Source organism: Pieris rapae, chromosome 7 (assembly GCF_905147795.1).
Source record: "Pieris rapae chromosome 7, ilPieRapa1.1, whole genome shotgun sequence".
NCBI lineage: Eukaryota > Metazoa > Arthropoda > Insecta > Lepidoptera > Pieridae > Pieris > Pieris rapae.
This window is the reverse complement of record NC_059515.1, coordinates 4,551,048-4,573,312: the sequence shown is the minus strand read 5'-3', so window position 1 is coordinate 4,573,312 and position 22,265 is coordinate 4,551,048. Positions and strand designations below refer to the sequence as shown.

General features: G+C 32.6%; 3 protein-coding genes across 3 annotated transcripts in view; 1 reads left to right on the top strand and 2 right to left on the bottom strand.

Annotated features, from left to right (window-relative positions):
- Nucleotides 1–2,227: 2,227 nt before the first annotated feature.
- Nucleotides 2,228–4,770, bottom strand: LOC110993375 (F-box/LRR-repeat protein 14). Its single transcript, XM_022259628.2, has one exon. The coding sequence runs from the start codon at nucleotides 4,564–4,566 to the stop codon at nucleotides 3,235–3,237; it is 1,332 nt and encodes a 443-aa protein (XP_022115320.1). The 5' UTR covers nucleotides 4,567–4,770; the 3' UTR covers nucleotides 2,228–3,234.
- Nucleotides 4,771–11,407: 6,637 nt separating this feature from the next.
- Nucleotides 11,408–22,265, top strand: part of LOC110993384 (protein Wnt-5b-like) — a 39,790-nt gene continuing 28,932 nt past the window's right edge. The window contains exons 1-2 of the mRNA XM_022259639.2: nucleotides 11,408–11,518; nucleotides 17,571–17,819. Coding sequence (XP_022115331.2) covers nucleotides 17,707–17,819 — 113 coding nt within the window. The 5' untranslated portion in view covers nucleotides 11,408–11,518; nucleotides 17,571–17,706. The remainder of the gene's footprint in view (nucleotides 11,519–17,570; nucleotides 17,820–22,265) is intronic.
- On the bottom strand, nucleotides 18,230–20,248 carry LOC110993392. The gene is made up of 4 exons (XM_045628803.1): nucleotides 20,005–20,248; nucleotides 19,660–19,739; nucleotides 18,660–18,761; nucleotides 18,230–18,354 (listed from the first exon to the last, which is right to left on the bottom strand). Exons 1-4 carry the CDS (start codon nucleotides 20,204–20,206, stop codon nucleotides 18,232–18,234), a joined length of 507 nt encoding a protein of 168 aa, XP_045484759.1. The 5' UTR covers nucleotides 20,207–20,248; the 3' UTR covers nucleotides 18,230–18,231.

Genomic DNA, 22,265 nt, shown 5'->3' with positions numbered 1-22,265 from the left:
CATGCGAAACGTCGGTTAAATTTAAATTATGTTTAAATAATTATAAGTTTACAATAATACATAACTTAAATCCGTTAAAAAAGTGATTTCTTTAATCATGTATGTATTTAATATATAATTAGGGATATATTCAATAGCAACAGTAATTAACAGGTTTATGGCACATAATAACGTAAAACTTACAATACCCTGGTTCATGAGACTAAAATCGGCAGTCCCAAATAAAATTTTAACAACGTAAGGCCTATACAACTGTTATAAAATCATTAACAAATTGTTTTTAAAACATTTCAAAGTATTGTTCATTGTTTTACGATTTTGAATGAAGTTATTAAGTTGTAAAAGTGAAAACTGATTTTAAAATACAGTTAGTTTTAACAAAGGAGTTTATTGTTGACAAAGATTTGTAATTATAATCGTTCACTTTGAGTTGCCGACTATTTCTTCTGCAGGTAGAAATGCGTTGCATTGAGGAAATACTGCGTTTAGGTATGGAGTTAACAATATTTGAGTTGAAAATGTGATATTCCGGCTTTAACGTTCCACGTAGGACGAGCTTACCTTATTTTAAGTTAATATTTTACTAGCATTTTTTTTGTAAAAACTTTTTATCCAAGGGTCTTCACTATCGCCCGAACCTAATAATTAATCCACAATCACAGATTGAAAACAATTATTATTGTGGATTGTCATACCGTGACAGTCGATCGATCAATCCTTACGAAGAATATAAATAATAATAATAATCCTTATCCTATCTTCATACCAATAAGTAATCCCTACGAAGACAACCCATTTTTGGCGACCGATAGAATGCAATCTCTTCGCTCTTTACAGTCATATTTAATAATCAATATAAACCAAATAAAGTAAATAATATTAAATGTACATGTCTATGTTTAAACATATCAAATAGCTTTTTAATTGTTTTAAAAACTGGTGTAAGTGATAATCTAAAGGTACGATATTGGCACAGTTGAACTGTTAATTTCATACAAAGGTCTATCCACATACACACACCTTGGATAGCTTGTATCGAAAGATGGCTATTACAATCTGTCGATTGGTTATTGGCACACTTTTATCAATATTTGGATTAAGAAGTCTAACAGATGGTCAAAAATGGAATGGGATATGTTATTGGGTTTGGGCGTAAGGCACCATGGAACATTCCGATCTAGCCTAATTTAAGACTAATAAGTAATTTGAGCCTGACCTAATTTACTAAAAAGGATTTATATGAATCGTTGACGTGAACCATTTGACAAAATCCTTAACATTTTTTAAATACAGAATAGACATCCACCGCTCAGTCTCAACTCTGAAACTACATAGGTAGGTAAAATAAAGTGGGTTGTAATAATCCACTATTAACTTATGAAAGATAGCATAATTATATCTAGTTGTTAAAAAAACTTAGTTATTAAAAAAGACTGCGTTAGGCCTAAATCCCACTTTACTTAAGTATTTACGCCATTGGGAGAGAGAACCCAAAAATATAATAGTATATAATAATATACATGTATATGTAGTAATATTATAATGGGAATATAGTGTAAATATTTGCAAATGATGTAGTTATAAGTGAACCAGTAATATACAATTTTAAACAGGTATTTTAAAATGCAATTATAATATTATCTATTCTATAAAAATATTTAAATTTCCGTAATTGCGTTATACTAATTTAATTAAACATAAGGAAATGTCACAGGAAACTTAAAATTTTGAATTATTTATGACTTAAATGTTTCATAATGAATCATGTTGTAAAGCTCTATTTCAAAATAAACGGTAAACCTCATATCTACACAAACACTTCCTAACTTTATAAATGGGTTGAAACGGTAAAAAATATGAGTAGGTACATATTATTTAGATACGATTAAGATAAAATAATTTATAATTTAAAAATAAATATCTAGTAAATTATTGTCATCACATCTTTTGTTAGCAACTTAGTTGAGTCGTTAGTTAAGGGTTTTGCATCGATAGTCTTCTCTAGTACTTACTGGAACCAAAGTAAAGAAAAATCTAACTACCTACATCATATACATCATAACATACCTACGTCATGAGCTTTGTCATGGCTCAAGTACTGCGACTATGTCTAAACAACAATAATTTATGTAATAGACATAAATCAGAGGTCAAAATCTTTGTTGTGCGCATTAAAATTATTATTTTTTAACCAACGTAACGGGGTTTTTGAAATAATAGACTTGAATTGGCAACTTAATGAAGATTTTAATACATTTATGTTACATAGGTTTGTACAAAACAAATCAGTTAATATACAACACATTTTAATTCGAACTTTTGCGAGAAATAACAACTAATCTTACGTTTCGTTGAGATCGTTTTTTGTTCATAAAACTTAAAAATACAAAACAACTTTTATAGCAGAAACATTCTTCATAATCACTGGACAGGGAAAATAAAAACGCGTAGGTAATTTGGTGTTCTTTAATTTAAATTTAAATCCCGGATACATCTCTTAGTGGCAAAACAAAACTAACATTTCTATCGTAACATGGGACGTTCATTCCTGCAATGTATTCGGACGTAATTCTCGAAGACCAAATATTTTTAACACAAAATAAAATGTGTTTTCTTGGACAAATAATAACTAAATGTTACCCTAGATGATCTTGCTACCACATGTAACATATTCATTATTATCGTTTTTTACATCATTAAAAAATAGTAAAAAATAATTATCCCTGTTTATTTCAACGTAACATAACTTGAAAACAATCTTCAATCAGAACATTACAAAAACTTAAACGATATTGATCCATTTCGCAAAAATTCGAATAATAATTGAAAAAATTTCTAAATATCTAACTAATGGAGCAATTAAATAGGTAAACTAGACCTTTTCGAAACCACAACATTAAAATTACATTATAGATACGTCATCTAAGTACGTCATAGTGATAAGAGTATACACAGATAGTAATAAAAAGGTCTAGTTTACACGGCGACTAGGTTATGGGGCGTCTTTCTTCAAACTTAACCAAACTAAACGGAGAGTAAATCACAGTTATCGTAAATAATCAGTCAACAAACTTATCATAACAATGACAAAACAAAGAAAGCTACCCCGTCTCCTAACGATAATATCTCATAATTGGTTAATTTTATAATTATGTCCAGTACAACCTCATTCCAAAATGGCCGTCGCACTTACACACGCAACCGCGGCACAGAAATACACTAGTTTGAGTGTGGTCACCGCACATGCCACAAACCTAAGTTGAGTACACTAAGCCGTGGCAGCTTCACGATATGGTCCAAGCCCTGTGGAGTAATGCACGTGCAACCATACAAGTCTATGGCCTTCAAATTTAATAAGCCATCGCCTAAGGCGCGAAGTCCTCTGTCAGTAACACGGGTACATTGCCCTATATTTAGTGTTTCTAGCTGCGAAAGCCTCGCCACCCTCTCCAGACCTTCATCAGTGAGTCGGCAAGCGCTTAGCGACAATGATCGAAGTCCAGACAATCCAAGAGTTGCATGAGATAATGCCTCATCTCCCACTTTATCACAAAAAGAAACATCTAAGGCCCTCAATCGGCCGCTTTCGGCTAAATGAGCTACTCCAGCATCGGATACTCCGTCGCAAGCTCTTAAATTAACATCTTCTAATTGTGGAAGCTTTGCTAAGTGCCGTAATCCAGCATCTGTGACAGCAACGCAGAATGAAAGATTGATAGATTTAAGATTAGGAAGACCAGTGGCTGCATGCTTAAGCGCCTCATCTGTTAACCTTTGGCAATCTTGTAATCCTAAATGCTCCAACTCTGGAGTTCCTCTAGCTTCACCTCCTCCGCATAAGTGGGCAATCCCATCGTCGTTTACATGCCAGCATGATCTTAGGTTGAGTCTACGTAGTTTCCTTAATCCCCAGGCAATTAGTAACAATCCTGTATCTGTTACATTACAGCACCCACCAAGTTCTAGCTCTTCTAAGTTTTTCAGTGATTGCGCTATTCGCCCGAGTGATGAATCTGTTACTTGTTTGCATAAAGATAAATCTAGTCTTCTTAACGCTGGAAGTTCTGTTGCGAAAGCACTTGCAAGTGCAGCGTCAGTTACGCTATAACAACCACTAAGAGAAAGCGAATCTAAACCAGGTAAGGCGGAAACTGCATCTCTTAAACCTCGTCGCAATGATAAAACTTGTAATTTCCGCACTCCACGTCTTGCAAGAGAGGCGAATAACACTGCAGCTGGTCTTCTTAAATGTAATGCTGCCTCAACACCTCTCCAAACAGATCTTCTGTCAGCTGCATCACGCCAAGAACGACAAACCTGTGCAGCCCGTCCTCTATCTCTAACGGGTAATCTCTCGAATATTAACGCAAGTATCTCTGGGTATAACCTAGAAATATGCGTTCCATGGGCCTCGGGTACCGGTTCAGGCACGTGAGCGGTCGACAAATGCGGTCTGTGTAGTCTATATGGCGCGGTGCGGTTTTTTCTGCGGTTAACAGTGGGTAATTCAGTGAGACCGAGACGGTCGTCGCGCCAAGAGAGTACTTCCTCAGTCCACGCACTCATCACTGCACTGATAACATAACACGGGCGAACATCGGCACGACTCGAAAGCGAATGCCGCAGATACGTGCATTCAACGTGAAGTATGGTCGCGTACTGGCGGTCGAGGGGGAAGCTCCCGCCCCGCGCCCGTCGCTGGGCGAACAGCGATTGGTCGCGCTCGACGGCACGTGACGCGCGTCGTATCGATTCGGAGGCTCTGCGGCGGCATTTTTAAGTTGGCGGCCGGAGTGCCCGCCTTCGCCCCGCACGGCTCGCGACGCCCGCTTCATAGATTAATCGGATTATAGATATACCGTAATTAAAATCATTAATTATTTTATGAAACATACATAAAAGAATTAACGCCAATAAATACATATTATCTTACTTAACATAAGAATTAAATACCATGTACTAGCTCTTTTATACGGTTTACCGATACTGATTATAATATGTACTACTGTATTTTACTAAATAGAAAAGTAAAGTATTTAAAAATGACTTTATTGTAATTTAATAATTTTGTATTGCGAAGTTATTGGAATTATTTAGTATGGTAATAACAGAAAATACTTATCTTTCTATAGCCTTCACGATTATTTTATTAAGTAACCACTTACATTTATTAAGGAAGAAATAAGTAAATCATAATTTCAAACAATGAATGAAAATTTGGTTGGTTTATATAATCTGTGAGTAAGTAAACACAAGGCATTGAATATTTTTCTTTGTCTCTTTAATCTATGAACAGAACACAGTGATAAGGCGGCAAAACAACTCAGCGCGCCGTATATTTTCGTTCGCTGCACTTGCCGACGGTTTACAACCAACCGACGTTGAGCCCTATCGCGACCCATGGCAGCTTTTATTGCTATGCTATAAGAAGACCACAAGTCTGTGACATGGGTCTTCTAAACTGGTCGTTTCATATCAGCCAACTATTACAAGGGCAACCGGTTCAAACCGAATATGATTCGAATTTCGAACGTTTAGGAATTAATGCGTATTTTAAGATATTGGCGGTTTAGAAAGTGGTATTATCAACATTTATCAGCTCTTAAATGATAAGTATTTTAATTTTATTTAAAACGTATTATTTTCAGTGATAAATCCGTTTAATTTATGGTTCCTAATTGAATGCTGCATTTGTAATGCAAATGCAATGTAATTTGTATAAACTCATAATTAATTCTTAAATGTCAAGTGATTTTACATGATTTAGCTATTTAATAGATTTTAGTAATAATAACAGCCTACTTTTGAAAAATACGTATTTTATTAAAATTATAGAGTTTTCTCCTAATTCCATTGTTTAATTTTAATCATTCCATTACCTATTATTATAATATAACAAACAATTAAACTGACGGCTATTTATGCAATTTACTTAATCAAATAGATTTCCGCAGATTGACAGTAATCAATTATCTACAATAATATTAATGCATCGAGAATCACTAGAATGCAATTCTGAATTTTAAAAAAATAATTTGAAATTCAAAAAGCGTATACCGAGTCAAGTGGAACGCAGAGTCCACGCTTTCACGCACACATACACATCAGCTGATTTATATGATATTTTATCTTTTTTGACAGACTATTTTAGGCTTTATGTCAACTTACTAAGATCGGAAATGGGGTGAAGTTAATTATGTTACTTAGATGGGAAATAGCACATTAAAGGATTTTGATTCTTATTACGACTAAACAATTTACAGTTTAGCTTACGTACGATTATAAAATATTAATTTCAACTTTATTTCTATATATATAGAATTTAATTTGAATTATGATAAACCAAGGCTACTTATAGACAAAGGCATCTGCTTAGTGTAAGTTTACCTGTATATTATTTTTGAACACGTAAAATTAATAATAATTGGTTTAATTTTAAGAGTATCTTAAAAAATGTCATGTAAAAAATTAAATAACTTATTTTTTTTATCTGCTATTAGAAAAAAATTATTTTGACTGTTATGAGTCACCTACTATTAAACTTTTACTAAACCTTTTTCATTACTGTTTATATTTTTTTTGCAAAAATCTACATAAATAAAACCAGCAATACGAGGTTATTGAAATAATCAAATTTATCTCAAATAACAAAGTAAAAAGTTTTTTTGTTCCTGACTGAGAAGAAGACAAATATGTAGTAGAAAATAAAATGTTTGCTATCCATGTACCTTTCACGGGGAATGCAATAGCATGACGTCACGGTTTTTTGCTGTCAGAAGGCTTTTTACCTGAGCCATATGGCCCAACGCGGTAGGTAACACAAGACATCGAAATAATGTATTCAAGGAAAATTATCCTGCTACGCATTTTTTAATCCACGACTTCGTATAAGTATTTGAAAATATAACAAGTTTTTATTTTGACAACTGACACTTTGACTGTTGCATCCAACAAGTTAGGTACACAAATTATTGTACCTACTTACTTAGTTTGATTTTTATTATCATACCTAATGTAAACTGTCTATAATAAGGGATAAGACAAATCACATAATGTAATCACTTATTTATGTCGTTACATTTAAATAATAGGGCATTTGTTTAATTAGGGTTTCAATTATGTTTTATAAAAATGATACAAATACCTTTGGCTCTAAATGAGCCGCCATCGCGGATTTTTATTAAAACTTAAATACAATCATTTTGTTCCGACATCTAAATAAATATATTATTTAATTTTGTACATTGTCCACCTTATCCAAAGTTGTGTTAAAGAGTTCTTTATTAATTTCAAACAACAACAGCCGTATCTTTAGCAGACGAGTTGCAATGAAACTATCGTTAAATATACTACACTGTACAACATCGCCATCTGTTGTCGAGTAGCTAAATAAACTAAAAGATACTAGATGTTCGGTTATACGTAATAACAACTTTGATTTTCATCGTCTTTTGCCATTTTGCATAGATGGCGTAAAATTAAATAATTCGGTCGACTGTTAACGTGGACTTGTGGCGCCATCTTCCGTTCTAGTTCCTTCAATAGTTAAAGTTGATTTGACCAAAACATATACTAGGTGAAAGGCTCCTATATTGGAATCCGCGTGGCCTCGCGGGTAAGGTTACATATCTAAAACACGTACTAAGCTCACAGGACATCGACATCGCCCTAGTCAGCGAGACGCACCTAGCCGCCACATCTAGACGACGAAGTCTACCGCGAGCACCACGCCGTCGCCAACCGTGGCTTGGCGGTCATGGTGAGACGCCGGATACCGCACAATGCCAGATGTGGCGGTAACCGAATGCGAAGCCCTCGGCACTACAGCTCGCGGGTCGCCCCACCGGATTCTTCTCGGTCTACGCGCCGCCCAACAGCCGGTACACCTCCACAGATCTCCACACTCATGCGTCGTGATTTTTTCGTAAAATCTTTAATTGATTTAATCTTATCCCCTTTACTGTAACTTTAATTACAAGAAAGGTGCGACTGTTTCCATATGAAATGGATATGTTGTGAACATATTTAATTAATTTGTAAAATACTTCGCTCTGCAGTGATTTCAAATGAGTCTTGGCTTCCAAAACAAGAATTTCCAAAACAAGAAGGTTAATATGTCGACCACTTAACCTTCACATATTAACCTTCACGGGATCATTTTTTAATGCAGTAAATTCTAGAACAGTTTAATTTACTTTTTGACAGTTGTTCTTAGTTACTTACCCAGCTACAGAGAAATTACAGAAGCATTAATATCTTATTAATATAAAAAGTTTAATTACATTCAAATTAAAAATCGACACTTCAGATTTGAAGATTATGTTCTACATTGTTGCACGTTGCTCCAACACCACCTGCCACCAACTAACTATCCAAAAAACTCTTTTTTATCGCGCCCTCCGGACATACAGAAACCTCAAAGTCAAAGCCAAAAATAATTTATTCATATAGGTAACACATTGTACACAATTATAACCAATTCTCAAATTAAGGGCGTAGAACGGAAGAGAAGAACGGGCAATAAAAAACTCTCCGCCACTCTTTTTAATCGCCAAGTTTTTTTTTCTTTTACACAACGTTTGTAAGGAGCTGCAACCATTACACCATGTTCCATAAGACATCTTGAGTAATAAAGAATAATAAAATAAATTAAAAACAAAGATTTGTCCGCTACCATGAGGCATGGTGAAATAGGAGCACGCACTTACATACTCGTGGGAACAATACGCAAATACATAGTAGGAGGAACAACTAATATCCTAATAAATTGTTTCTAGCTAGTTCTTCTTGTCCGCTCTATGCCCTTGATTTGCTAACTGGTAGTAAATATAAATTTACATTTAATTTTATTTTTTTTGACGTTCATATGTGTACTTGTTTATCTATATGAATAAAGATATTTTTGTTTGTTTGTTTGTTTAATATACCGAAAGTAGTATGATATTTTGTTTGGCATCAATAACAATATCAATTAATAGGAAAATATTGTAATAATGGCCATTTTGTAAAAAACAGGATCCCCATTAATTAAAAAATATTAGAACTACGATTAAACTGTCATTATGTATTACATAATAATACATTCCTTCATATACATATTTGAGAATAACTAAGTAGGTAATTCGTAGTTAAATAATCCATTGGATTGCAATCTAGACCTATAGTCTAGGTCTAGTCTAGTCTATATTGCAAGTTTCGTTTATCTTTTTCTTATATAGATATAAGATAGTAGGTGGCAAAAGGGCAGGAGGCTCACTTGATTTTAAGGACACTCACATAGCCAGAAGGCTCGCAAGTACATTAAAACATAATAATTACCATGTTCGTAGTCTGACAAGTACTAGTAGTTCCATTTGAAGTGGTTACTCAAGTCTTCAGGATGTATTAGTACAGGTACTTTTCATATACATTTATTACATTAGTATTACCCCGAATACGGAACATATATAATTTTAATATTTATTATAAAATTATTCTATCATAATAAACAGACAACTTTTTCCTATAAATAGTACACATTTTCACTAGGAGGAGTTCTATATTTTGCAGACTTCTCATATTGTGTATCGCAGTGTTTGTGTGTCTGGTCAGTTTTAAATAAACCTAAGTTCCATACAATCATTTTAAATATAACTTTGGCATTATTCATTGGAGTTTACGTATTTCACATATAAATCTTATCTAGCAATTACACTGTGCTTTGTATAGGAATAAAAATATTCAAACAAACATTGTTCGATGTTTGTCTAATACTTATGAAGTAGTTATAACAACATGAACATATGTTTTTATTAATAACAAAGACTGTACACCTTTTACATTTGATTGTAATATTATAGGTGTTTTCGATTTCTTTGGTGTAATCTTAAGTTTTATTTATTGAAAAAAAAGAATACAGAATTGCATGTGACGGTGACACAAATTGCTCGCAATTCTCCGTCCAACGAAGCAGAGACATTCGTTACAATACTATAATACTTAAAAAGACAATTAACTACTTGAATTAATTACTAATTTCTTTAAATTAAACTAATAAAATAGAGAATTAGTTTACAATCTAATATCCTTAGATACAATTGGGACTGTAGGAACCTGTATAGACATCCGCGGTTTAATTATAGGTATTTACAAATTCAGTGAAATGTTTTTTAACTCGAGCTACAGCTAGGGCTACCACAATTCGACCCCATATTTCTTAAAAATCATACGTAAGGTGAACATCTTTCGCTGAAATGTGAGTTGTGTTTCTCATCCATAGCGCAAAACTCCAAGAGTTACCTCTATGGATGCAAAACTTGAAATGCCCCGAACTTCACCATTAATGGAATCCAAGTCTGTGTTGTCTCTAACATTCACTAACAATCTTAATCCAACATCTTCTAAGCAATAGTTGAATGATACCACATAACTGTCAAATGGATGAGACTAGAGATGCCCATGAGACACGGAATCCTAGTGAATCTCTTTTAACTATACTTACTTTTTTATTATATGTAATAAAGGTTTTTTCTTCCCTTCTATCTTTTGTGTTTTGTGGTTTGTGGTTTGTGGTTTCTGCCTGAGGCAGATACTGGAATGATGACCAAATACACGAACGATGCTGAAGTGGAGATTGATCGGACACATTCTTCGAAGGGAGTCCAAGTACATCCCAAAACAGTTAGTAGACTCTCCCAGGAAAAAGGAACGTAGCCGCACTAAACAATCTTGGTGACGATCAGTTATAGCCAAGGCACGAGCCATTGGATTTAAGGGTCAAGAATGAATTGGCGACGCATTATTGACGCCCTCTGCCACCGACACCTCTGACACCTCTGGAGTATATTAAAATAAGTAAAGTAAATAGACTTTGAGATGACGCACCCATCTTAGACATAATTGAATTCCTTGCGAAACAACAATGAAACAGACCCACTTTGTTGTTTCGTATGGAAATGAACCTAGGACCACGGCTTACAGAGCTATATACTATGTTCATCACTGATCTACGGAGTCCGATTCCTTGCAATGAAATGTTGACGGTTTGTGGTTTCGAAGTGATAGATAAACTTTTCATTAAATTTATATTAATAAGAAGGTTTATTATTATTTATTATGATCAGCATTATAATAGTAATCAAAATAAATTTCAAAAGTTCGGAGGCACTTTTATACTTTATCAGAATATTCTACAACTAGTTATACATCAACTGAAAAAAATAGCATTACTGGATTTTCAATTTTAAAAAAAATACAATTAATTTACTATTCAGTGTAGAATTAAATATATTATTAATAATGTAGGACAAATCTCTAAAACCATATTGCTATAAATTCTAATCATTAATTTTTCAGTGCAATCAAACAAGTTGGAACTTACAATAAAACAAATCCAGGAATCCAAGAATCAAGTTTTGAATCAGTTCAATGCCGGCCTTGCCCGAGAACGGTGCACTATTGTTCGAATCGAATTGTTTATTCGCAAAATTGTTTGAATAACCAACAATTTTATTGAAATGAAGAAAAATTTATATTTACGGTGTGTTTGTGCTTTCAGTGAAATATACAATTTTGTTTACGGCAACAGCGTAGAAAGTTACTAATGTTATGTTTTAAAACTCAGAAACTAAATTTAAATAATCATTTGAAATTAACTTTATACAAATTTTAAAATATATGGAGCAATCCTGAATCATTTTATTACGGCCTATATCATTTAATGTACCGAAATAAATTAATCTTACGTTTTAATCAATTTACATAATAAAAATATTGGAAAAACAACTATTCTAAATGAAACCATTTTTCTACCTCTTACTAATTAGATTTATAATAGTGGTAAAGTATACCAATTAAGTAATAAAAGTTAGTAATCATAAATTACAGTTTTTATGATATCCTATTAACCAGTTTTGACCTAGTTGTAATTATTACTCACCATATCGTTTTAAATTTACTAAAAACAATTCTAAATTCTCCTAAGTACATTGTAATGGTTTACGTAAATTAATTGCGTTTGTTACAAGCAAGACTATTTCATTCTCAAGTCATTTGTTGTCTTTAGTATTAGGAATGGATATATTCAAACAATTATATATATAAGTATATATTTTGTTCACTTATTAAGAAAACAAAATTAGACACATTATCCTAAAATTAGAAACAACTGTTATTGTATTTTTCAATTATTTGTGTCAACCATTATTTTAACCAGTTTCGATTAAAGAATTTATACATTAATCCTATGTTAAAAAAATACTTGGCTTTCAATTTAACCTGCTATGAATTGTATACATCGAAGGTGTGCGTCAGGCATAGAAGGCTGTTCAAGTAATTAGAAAAAACAAATGATTACGAAATAGATACAGAAATCTGATACGCGTTCCATATACACCAATATGCCACTCGATTTTTATGGCACATCAGAAATAATATGAAAATATTCTTTATAATATCAATTTCGTACGAAATTATAAGTGCCCACAGATGCATACAAATAAGTTCATACGTGTGTGTTTGTCTTTTTAATGCATGCAAAAATATTATGAATTTTAGTATATAGTCAAATACGTCGACCATGTTAAAGTTGATTATTTTTCTGTTATGGACAAGTGATTAATTAGTGTAAGTCAGCCTTTAATGCCTGACATACTTCGTTCATGTTGAGCACGCCAGATTCCTAAATATACTTTCCTTCTGTAATCTCTTACATAAAGAATTTGTATCACAGCCAGAGATTGAACCCAAGACTTCAGGATTACTAAGCTTAATATAGGACGACAATTATTAAAACATACTTTCGTATTTCTCTATTTCAATATTTTTGATTAGGACTACATCTTATAAAAATATTATTCGTCAATAGAATTATGGAATTAATGGGTAACAAAGAGAAATTCTGAGATTAATGCGTAACATGAAAGAATAAGGGTTCGATTATTATAATAGGAACGAGAAGCGACGTTCTGGCGACAGATTCACTTTTACACCACACGATAATGAATGCGACATTTTTATTAACCGGTTTCCACATCCTTAATACTATATAGATATAGAAATTAGAGCATCCATATCACAAACATTACAGAAAATTGAATATAAAATAGTTTAGAAGGCTGGCAGGTATTTTAGATACTCACGTTAATGGTGCGTAAATATAATTTTTAAATACTCTAAAAAACCTTTTATTATCTTCTTCTTCTCTATATACCGGACGTTTTTATGAATAAGACTGAAACATCAAATCTTAAATTTAAAAACTTTGTTGGTGTTACATGCGAATCTAACATTTTTAATGCAGACATATGAATACTTCGTCAAATTTGTGATGAAACATATCTATTCCATCTTTATTTTATGCAGATACATGTTTACCATCAGTCAAGTTTACCTAAGCCTTCACTATTGTTTTAAAGTTGATCATTTTCCAATTTAAAAAAACCTTTTTAGTAAAGGTTTTGTAGTTTACAACTGATTAGAACTCTGCCTTTATAGAAAAATGTCGTGTCGTGTTCGTATTGTGTAATAACACAAAATCTTCTTTCCCATGTTGAAATTAGTTACGCTGTTGCTTTTCTATTGTAAATCGGATCGAAATTATTATAAGGGTCGCATGACTTCTTTTGAGTTTGTAAGACAAGCACATACACGCGGCTTCACTTTATGAATCCAATTATACTATGTACCCATATCTTTACTTATATATTTATATATATTCACCAAACTATTACACAAACAAATTTTAGTATCGTATATCATTTAATACGGTGTGTTTAAGGTGAAAAAACTTAAACCTTTCTGGGTCTTATTTCAGCTTGATAAAATTTCAACAAGCAGGTATACCCTCTGTGAATGACCCGCCCATTTTTGTGTCTAAAGAAAATTGCACTTTGACCTATGGGATCTATGCATAGCGCGTTCGACTCTACTTTTCACCCTACGACAGTCCTTCCTTAGTCACAAGTAAAATTATTTACACCGTTTCAGCTAAAGTTCTCTATCTCTTTTATTTTTAGGCAGAAAGAGACGAAAGGGTACTCGAGTGAAATGATTTTAATTAGACTATTTTTCTTTTTATGTATAACTGGTTATTGCGCGTAGAAAAAAGCAGGTCTATTGGTACACAATGGGGGTTCGAACGCACTACATCAGAGTTGATAATCGCAAGTCTATACACTAACCCTTTTTCAAAACATACTGTATATTATTATATTTGTATGATGTCTAAGAGAGATTGCAGATACCTTACTCTTTCTACTCAAAAACCGGAAATGTATGCGGAAAACTATAGAGAGAGAGAAAAAAGGCAAAGAAATACCAGTGTTAAAAAAATAGAAAATAAATCTTTAAGCGGAAATTTTTTTCAAACGAATCAATCAAATAGTAATTACAATGAAAAAAATATCAAAAGATTATTGACCTCGCCCACGTAGATTAAGTTATTAATTTATGCTCTATGCTATTAATATTTATCAAATTCTATTGTCTTTGAATTGAGTGATGTGAGTTGATATTTGATAAGGTTACATATTAAAAACGAGACAAATTTAAACCTAAGTTTAAAAATAAGTTCAAAAATTAAATCTAAGGTCATTTTTCTTACTTGCATTTCACACTTTCAATTTTCAAATTAACTAACGATTAACAATTAAACCCTTACAAATAAAATAAGTCAAATATTTTAACAACTAATCTGTACCGTACCGAGTGTGGAACAGAAACTCACTAACGACATCTCGCTGCAAGTCTTCATCAACCGTCTCTGCCGTCTACTAACCCAAAAAGATTTCTAAAAACCAATTTTGGAAGCGTTCAAAATTATCATATATTCTTATATTGGTTTCATCATTGTCCAATTAATTTTCCGTCCAAGGCGTTGCATATCGTATATTATCTATAAATATTTCTTAGTATCGCGGTACTAAAACTCATTATTCAGATCGCTGCCTTTACTACCAGGTATTGCAAGTTACAGAGTAAGGGATGGTCCCCATCCCTCCAACGCAGTATTAGTTCCGTCTTATATTTTAAATCTATTTATTTCGCTAATTCCCCAAATATTTTCTTGTCGGAAGTATTTATTGTGATTAGCTAATATCAATAGTACCTATGAATTATTAAATAGTTATGTTAACAACTTTTTTGTATTATATACAAGTGTTTAATTTTCATTTAACATAATTTCATTTAAGCAGATATGGTGTAGTGGTTTCAACGACGATCGTAGGTTCGTACCCCGGCTGAGATCCTATTGGTTCTTAAAGACACAGTCCATTCACTATATGCACAAACACTGGCCCATACAATGATCACATAACTGAAATCGATAACTGAGGCCAAGATCGAAGGCTTGTCCGTTATGTCTATCTATATATATAAAAGAAAGTCGTGTTAGTTACACCACTTATAACTCAAGAACGGAAGAACAGATTTGGGTGAAAATTGGTATGGAGGTAGCTTAGAGCCAGGAGACGGACATAGGATACTTTTTATCCCGTTCGACAGCGTTCCCGTGGGACTTGACATGAAACGTCAGTCACTATAAACCAAAAAGTATCATACTTGGAATAATAAAACGCAAATGATAGCTATGTAATTGACGTATAATGACAGCTATGTAATGACGTATATATGACAATTTGATATTTGTAAGAAATCAATGTTCAAAATATTTCTATTAAATAAATAATTAAATGTAATGATAGGGCCATTGCCCATTCGTATAAACAGTGAAGAGAACTATAAAACTCGGTATGGTCGTATGTATACAGTTCATCCAAAGAATGATGAATGTTTCTATTTGTTGTTGTTGTCGAATGACGCATTTAATCGAGTATTGGAACGGGAACGTGAATATGATCACCAGGAATTAGATTTAGTAGTTCAAACGAATGTACCCCTGTTGAATTACCAACAAAAGGAAGTATATGATACTTTAATGAAGGCAAACAATGCTGAAAATGGTGGTTTATATTTCCTAGATGCCCTTGGTGGAACTGGCAAGACATTCCTCATGTCATTAGTTTAAGCAACTGTTCGGGCGAGATCCAACATAGCGGTTGCAGTTGCTTCTTCTGAAATAGCAGCCACATTGTTAGAAGGATGCCGTACAGGTCATTCAGCATTAAAATTACCGTTAAATCTTTAAACTATTGAAGAACCAACGTGTAATATTGCAAAACACTCAGCAATGGCCAAAGTTTTAGCGGCATCGAAAATTATCATCTGGGACGAATGCACAATGGCGCATAAACGTGCATTAGAAGCACTTAACCGAATATTAAAAGATTTACGCAATGACTCGAGATGTTTTGGAGGAGCAATGATTTTACTGTCAGGCGATTTCCGCCAAATACTGCCAGTAATTCCAAGATCTACGGCTGTCGACGAAATAAACGCTTGCCTCAAATCGTCAAATCTATGGCGCTATGTGAAGAAACTGCAGCTGACAACAAACATGAGAGTTACATTGCTTAATGATACATCTGCTGAAGATTTCTCGGAGCAATTGCTGACTATCGGTAATGGTCAAGTAGGTACCTGTCGATGAATGGAATCAAAAGACGAACTTATCAACAATGTATTTCAAAACATTATTTCTAACTACAAAATAATGAATGGTTGAGTGAGCGAGCAATTTTAGCGGCTAAGAATAAAGATGTAGATGACCTGAACTACATAATTCAAAATAAGATCATTGGAACAATGCATTCATTCAAATCTATTGACTGCGTCACAAATGAAGATGAAGCCACCAACTATCCAATTGAATTTTTAAACTCTTTGGACGTGCCTGGCTTACCTACCACCGCACAATTTACGCCTAAAGGTTGGGTCCGTAGTAATCATGCTTCGAAACATAAACCAACCAAAACTGTGCAACGGTATGCGTTTGGTGGTTAGAAAATTGAAGAACAATGTAATTTACGCTACGATAATGATAGGAAATCTCAAAGGTGAGGAAGTTCTTATTCCGAGGATCCCGATGATCCCGATGATCCCAACCGATATGCCGTTTGAATTTAAAAGACTTCAATTTCCGATACGTCTTGCATTTGCCATGACCATCAACAAATCACAAGGCCAATCCTTAAAAGTTTGTGGTTTAAATCTAGAACATTCATGTTTTTCCCATGGTCAATTATACGTGGCATGTTCACGGGTCGGAAGACGATCAGCGTTGTTTGTTTTTGCGCCTGATAATGAAACAAAAAATGTCGTGTATCACAAGGTACTTAAGTGAAGAGCAACCTATGTACTAAAATACACAAAATAATAATGAATGATTAATGTAGGTATTTAATTTTTTTGTATTTTTTCCAATAAAAAAACCAAACTGCTTATTTATTGCCATTAAGGCGGAACAAAGTTCGACGGGTCAGCTTGTATAGCTATATAAGTAACTGTCTTTCATCTGTATTGTTTCCGGGGAAGGCTGTTTTTTTTATTATAAATTTGAGAAGGTATGATATGTATTAATAGTATACCAACATGTTGTTAAGAAAGTTGACTACGTACACTTTTAAAACTTAATGAATTAGTATTTGGACTAAATTGGATTTGAGCGTAAAAGTTTTACGTGTTCTTTGTAGCTTTAGAGTAACTAACACAGACATGCCTTGATTTATTATTAAGTAATGTGAGATAAACAATGATTTGGTTACATCAAGACACCTTTTGATTTAAAAGTGACAGTGACAATTGACGTGAGATGTTGTGAAATAAAACATGGGGAACACATCTGTTTTCCGTTTCCTCATTCTGCTGTCAGCGTTAATATGGATTCTGGATGCTAATACACAAAGGAGAAGAAGGGAACCTTGGACTAATGGCAGTTGGTTGTAAGTATTTTTACTTTAAAATATCAGCTGTAATAGAAGCTTTCTGTCTCCAGTTCTGAAATTCCAGGAAACTTTACATTCCGACATGTTCTTTCGAAATAAATTTGTTTTCGGAATTCAAATCCACATCTTCGAGTTTTAATAGTTGAGGTCACAGAACATATAAAGGAGGTCCTCCTTTATATATTCTGTGGTTGAGGTTAACATCTAAACGAAGGAGGTGGAAAGCGGTGTAAGGGTGATATTAAATATTCTCTCGTGATCATAAAAGCAAAGTGCGCCACCTGAGCTGTCTAGACCAGTCACAAACATAAGAATTCATATTTGCAGTATTAACTATATAATAATATTTTCTATAAATACTAATCTTCATAAATAATAGTTTTATAGGAAATTAAATAAAAGTACAATTTCAGCATAACTTTCTATAATGTTGATTATGTAAGTCTAACTCGGAAGCAGGAGCACCATTCAGCCAAAACTGATAAGCCAACCGTGTTGTGTTTGTCACTATAAAGTTCATTTCTATATGGTTCTGAAAAAAAAATAGAAATGATCCAAGTTTTGCAGGATTTGTTTCTTAAGTGCCTGTCTGCAAGCAGAACATTTAATAGCTGTTTAGTATATTTACAAATCGCCCTTTCCCATAATTTTTGTATTTATTCAGTTAAAATAAAGTATACCAATACGTATTTGTATCAAAGTATAGTCTATACTTTATGCTATTACGTACGCGAAACGATACGTTAGTTGTTGCCAAAGCAATCAATAACTACTAAAATACTAGAGAAACGAATATACGTGTTACGTAAATTAAGTATTTACGTACGTTATACTTACTTCGAGTATCCCGCCATCTTTAATATAGCCTCTACTTTGAGATCCGTCTAGGTACAGGATCACTGTTACTTTAGTTATGCAATAGTCTGTCAAGTTTCCCGCCTAAAAATATTAAGGTTAATTAGTTAACGGTTTCGTCATTTTTAATGTACCAAAAAGGTTTTCCTTTCCCGTATACCGCCCTGCAAAAGGGCCCTGTAAAAAATAAAATAATAAAAACCAATTGATTAACCCTGTATTGAGTAGTTTTTTTTAAATTTATATTAGTAAAAAAGGGGGAGAATCAAGCAGGTGCTATACAGCTATAGAAAATAACTGATTATTTATATACAATAACCACCCCACCTTTATAAAAAAAAACAGTCTAAAACATTAATTATTGTTTATTTAAATTACATATGTTATTTTAATACATTTAAAGATGAATGAAATATAGATAGAGGATAAAGTTCTTCCTAGTATTGATTTGGCATTGCGCGTTTATTGTAAAAAATTACGCACGTATAACTTCTATGAATTTATATTCAAAGAGAAATCAAGGAAAGTCATAAAGAAAACATACTAATTTCTAAAGCAAAGTGGCTTGTAACTCTTCTGTTTTATTATCATTTGACAGATCACTGAGAGCTGGCAAACCATCTCTTTTTCAATTCACTACATCACTTCCTTCAAAAAAAGATACGTGCAATTAATATCAGAAAATTAATTACATAATTAATAACAGCGGATATTTTTTTATCGACTATCCATTGCATACTCCCCGTAATATATTTAAATATATATAGGGAGTATGTTTATATAAAAGATAGCTGCAGAATCGAGCAGTAGGATCTTAGGCTGTTTTTCTTCTCTTATGCCAGTATTAATCGCGGACATTTAGTAGAATACATTACAATACTGGTACACAGCCGGGTTCGAACGTACACACTCTAGCATGAGCCGCGCACCTAACCAAAAGACAATTAAGTACATAATTTAAATTTTAGATTTTATTACTTACGGCTGGATATTTTATTACTAAATTAACATCTTGCCGGGGGAATGTCCATGCTTTCGATCCATAGAGTAAAGAGACTGACCCTATAAAAAATAAAACCGACGGTTTATAATATGTATGTTTCTGTAGAAAACTAAATTTCCCTTGTTATTTAAAAAAATCCGATTGTGTTTTAAATTTCACTTTGATAAAATTATTTAGTTGAGTTTAACGAAAATACTCTAGGAAATGTCTAGATTCAATTCAAATTGACTCACTTGCATACTTAGATGTGATTAATTGAATTTATTTATTTATTGCTGCTGATGCACGATAATGAAAAAATATAAAAAGGAAATTTTTACTTACTAGAGTCATACCCATCGAGCATGCATTGATACTTTTTGGTTACTCTATGGAATGTACTTAGCATAGGTGTAGTTTTTTCGAATAAAGAGTCTTGCTCATTTTCATTCAATTCAACCTCCGGTAATATATTACCATGGACATCATCACTATTCACACACTGGCACAAAATAAAAAGAAATAAAAGAAGATGAACTTGAAACATTTAATCGAACTAATGTGGCCATTGTTAATTAACGTTTAATTATTCTCGAAATTTAATAGATAAGTAATCGTTGATAAACATGTGTAGATAAGTAATCTCAGCCGTCATAGTAAAATTACTTTTTGGACAGCGATAAATTACCCGCCAATAATTTACCTAAAGATTACTGGTTATTATTTCATGCATTGTCTTCAAATTTATACGGTTTGAATCTGTTGATACTGTTTGAATGTGTCGTATTTGATATGATATATATATATATATATATATTGATAAGCACTGAACAGCTGTATATTCAAAAAAACTCAGTCCAAATTTAAATTATTGTATATATATATATATATATATATTATATTATATTATAGTATATCTGGCATAATATAATAAAGCCGAACTAATATGCATTGTGAATTGTGATCTACACCTAGAACATATGCAAAATTTTATAATCCTAGGTGGAAATTCCTCGGAATTCAAAATAAGAATATCGCCCCGGAATTCATATTCAGAATGTGGAAATAATTAATATAGGGTCACTAAGACCGGTTAAAAGGTTTGAGGGCCCTCATTAGGCCTATTATACACTATTATTACAGCCCATTATGTTCACGCCTGATAAACTTGAATAGAACATATATAGAGCTGGTAAAACATTTTTCTGATGTATGTACAAAACAGTTTATATGGTATTATAATATCAAAGACGGTTTTATATGTATTTTAATTACCTTATAGTTTATTAAATGTATTTCATATTATGTTCTATATAAATAAAGCAACTTTGATCAAAACAACATAGTATTATATTAATTTAATTCAAAAAGCCTATTTATGTATATAAAGGTACCCTTTTAATAATAATAATTATTATTATTTACCTCTTTTAGTAGGCTGACGTGGGGACATAGGTACATTACGCTGAAGCCAGACAGCTAGTCGATACTCGTACAAGCAGTCCACGGCCAATGTAGAAAATGCAGACGGTGATTCGCCATTTCCATGGGCCCTTGAAACGATTGTCAGATATGGCAACAGAGGACGTCAATAGATTATGAGAATACCTTACAAAATTCTATCACTAGGACAGCTCTATGTAATTATTATCCAAGTACAAATTCTCATTCAATATCAGAGGTCGTAAATATAATCCGAAACCGAAATAAATCGTTTTTTATCTTATTCCTCTTGGATAACTCCAATTTGTTGTGGCCTAGTAGTTTTGTATCATTAATTTATGTTAAGTCATAAAATTCAACTAACAAGCAGTAGCGAAAATTTACGACCTTTCTACATATTACATTTCAACAAAGAAGAAATCTTCAGTTTAAGAATTTGTAAAGCTACATCTACTCACATTTATAAATATTTTATTTTATAAGATAATCAGTAATTTTTGTTTCGATTAAAACAATGATTTTTATTACTGAAAACTCAAGTACAAATTTTGGTGGAAGAAGGTACTCCTGACAACCTGTCAACTATAGTACTACTCAGTGTCTTCTCATTGAGCAAATGTTTTTTGTATAAATTATATTTTATTACCAACACACAAACAGTATTTACTTTATTTCTAACCTACATAGTAATAAAAATAATATCTAAATTTAATAATAATTAAAAATTGAAGAAATTTGAATATTTATTATTAAAATAATTTAATAAATTTGACATGAACCTCAAACTTACTCGTGGAAATGTATTTTTTGTCATAAGTCTTAGCTGCGTTGACCTAATAATCGTAATAAATCATCAGGCGTTATAATTTAATAAAACTTGCAATACTAACTTCGGCTTGTTGGATACAAATTTGGTTGGGAAGGTAGGATTTTTATAAACATTTCATTAGGAAAAACAATAACTGCGTTAGTAAAATTCCCTTTTATTATTTATTATCATTACAATCAATGTTATTAACACCATAAATATCTATTGTAAAATTAAATCCGCCCCACAAAGCACTTCTTAGATGGACATTTACATAATTATAACCAACGCCACCATAGTCGACCTCCGCAGAGGCGCCATCTTGATTATTATCTGTGATCTCTATGGCCGTTAT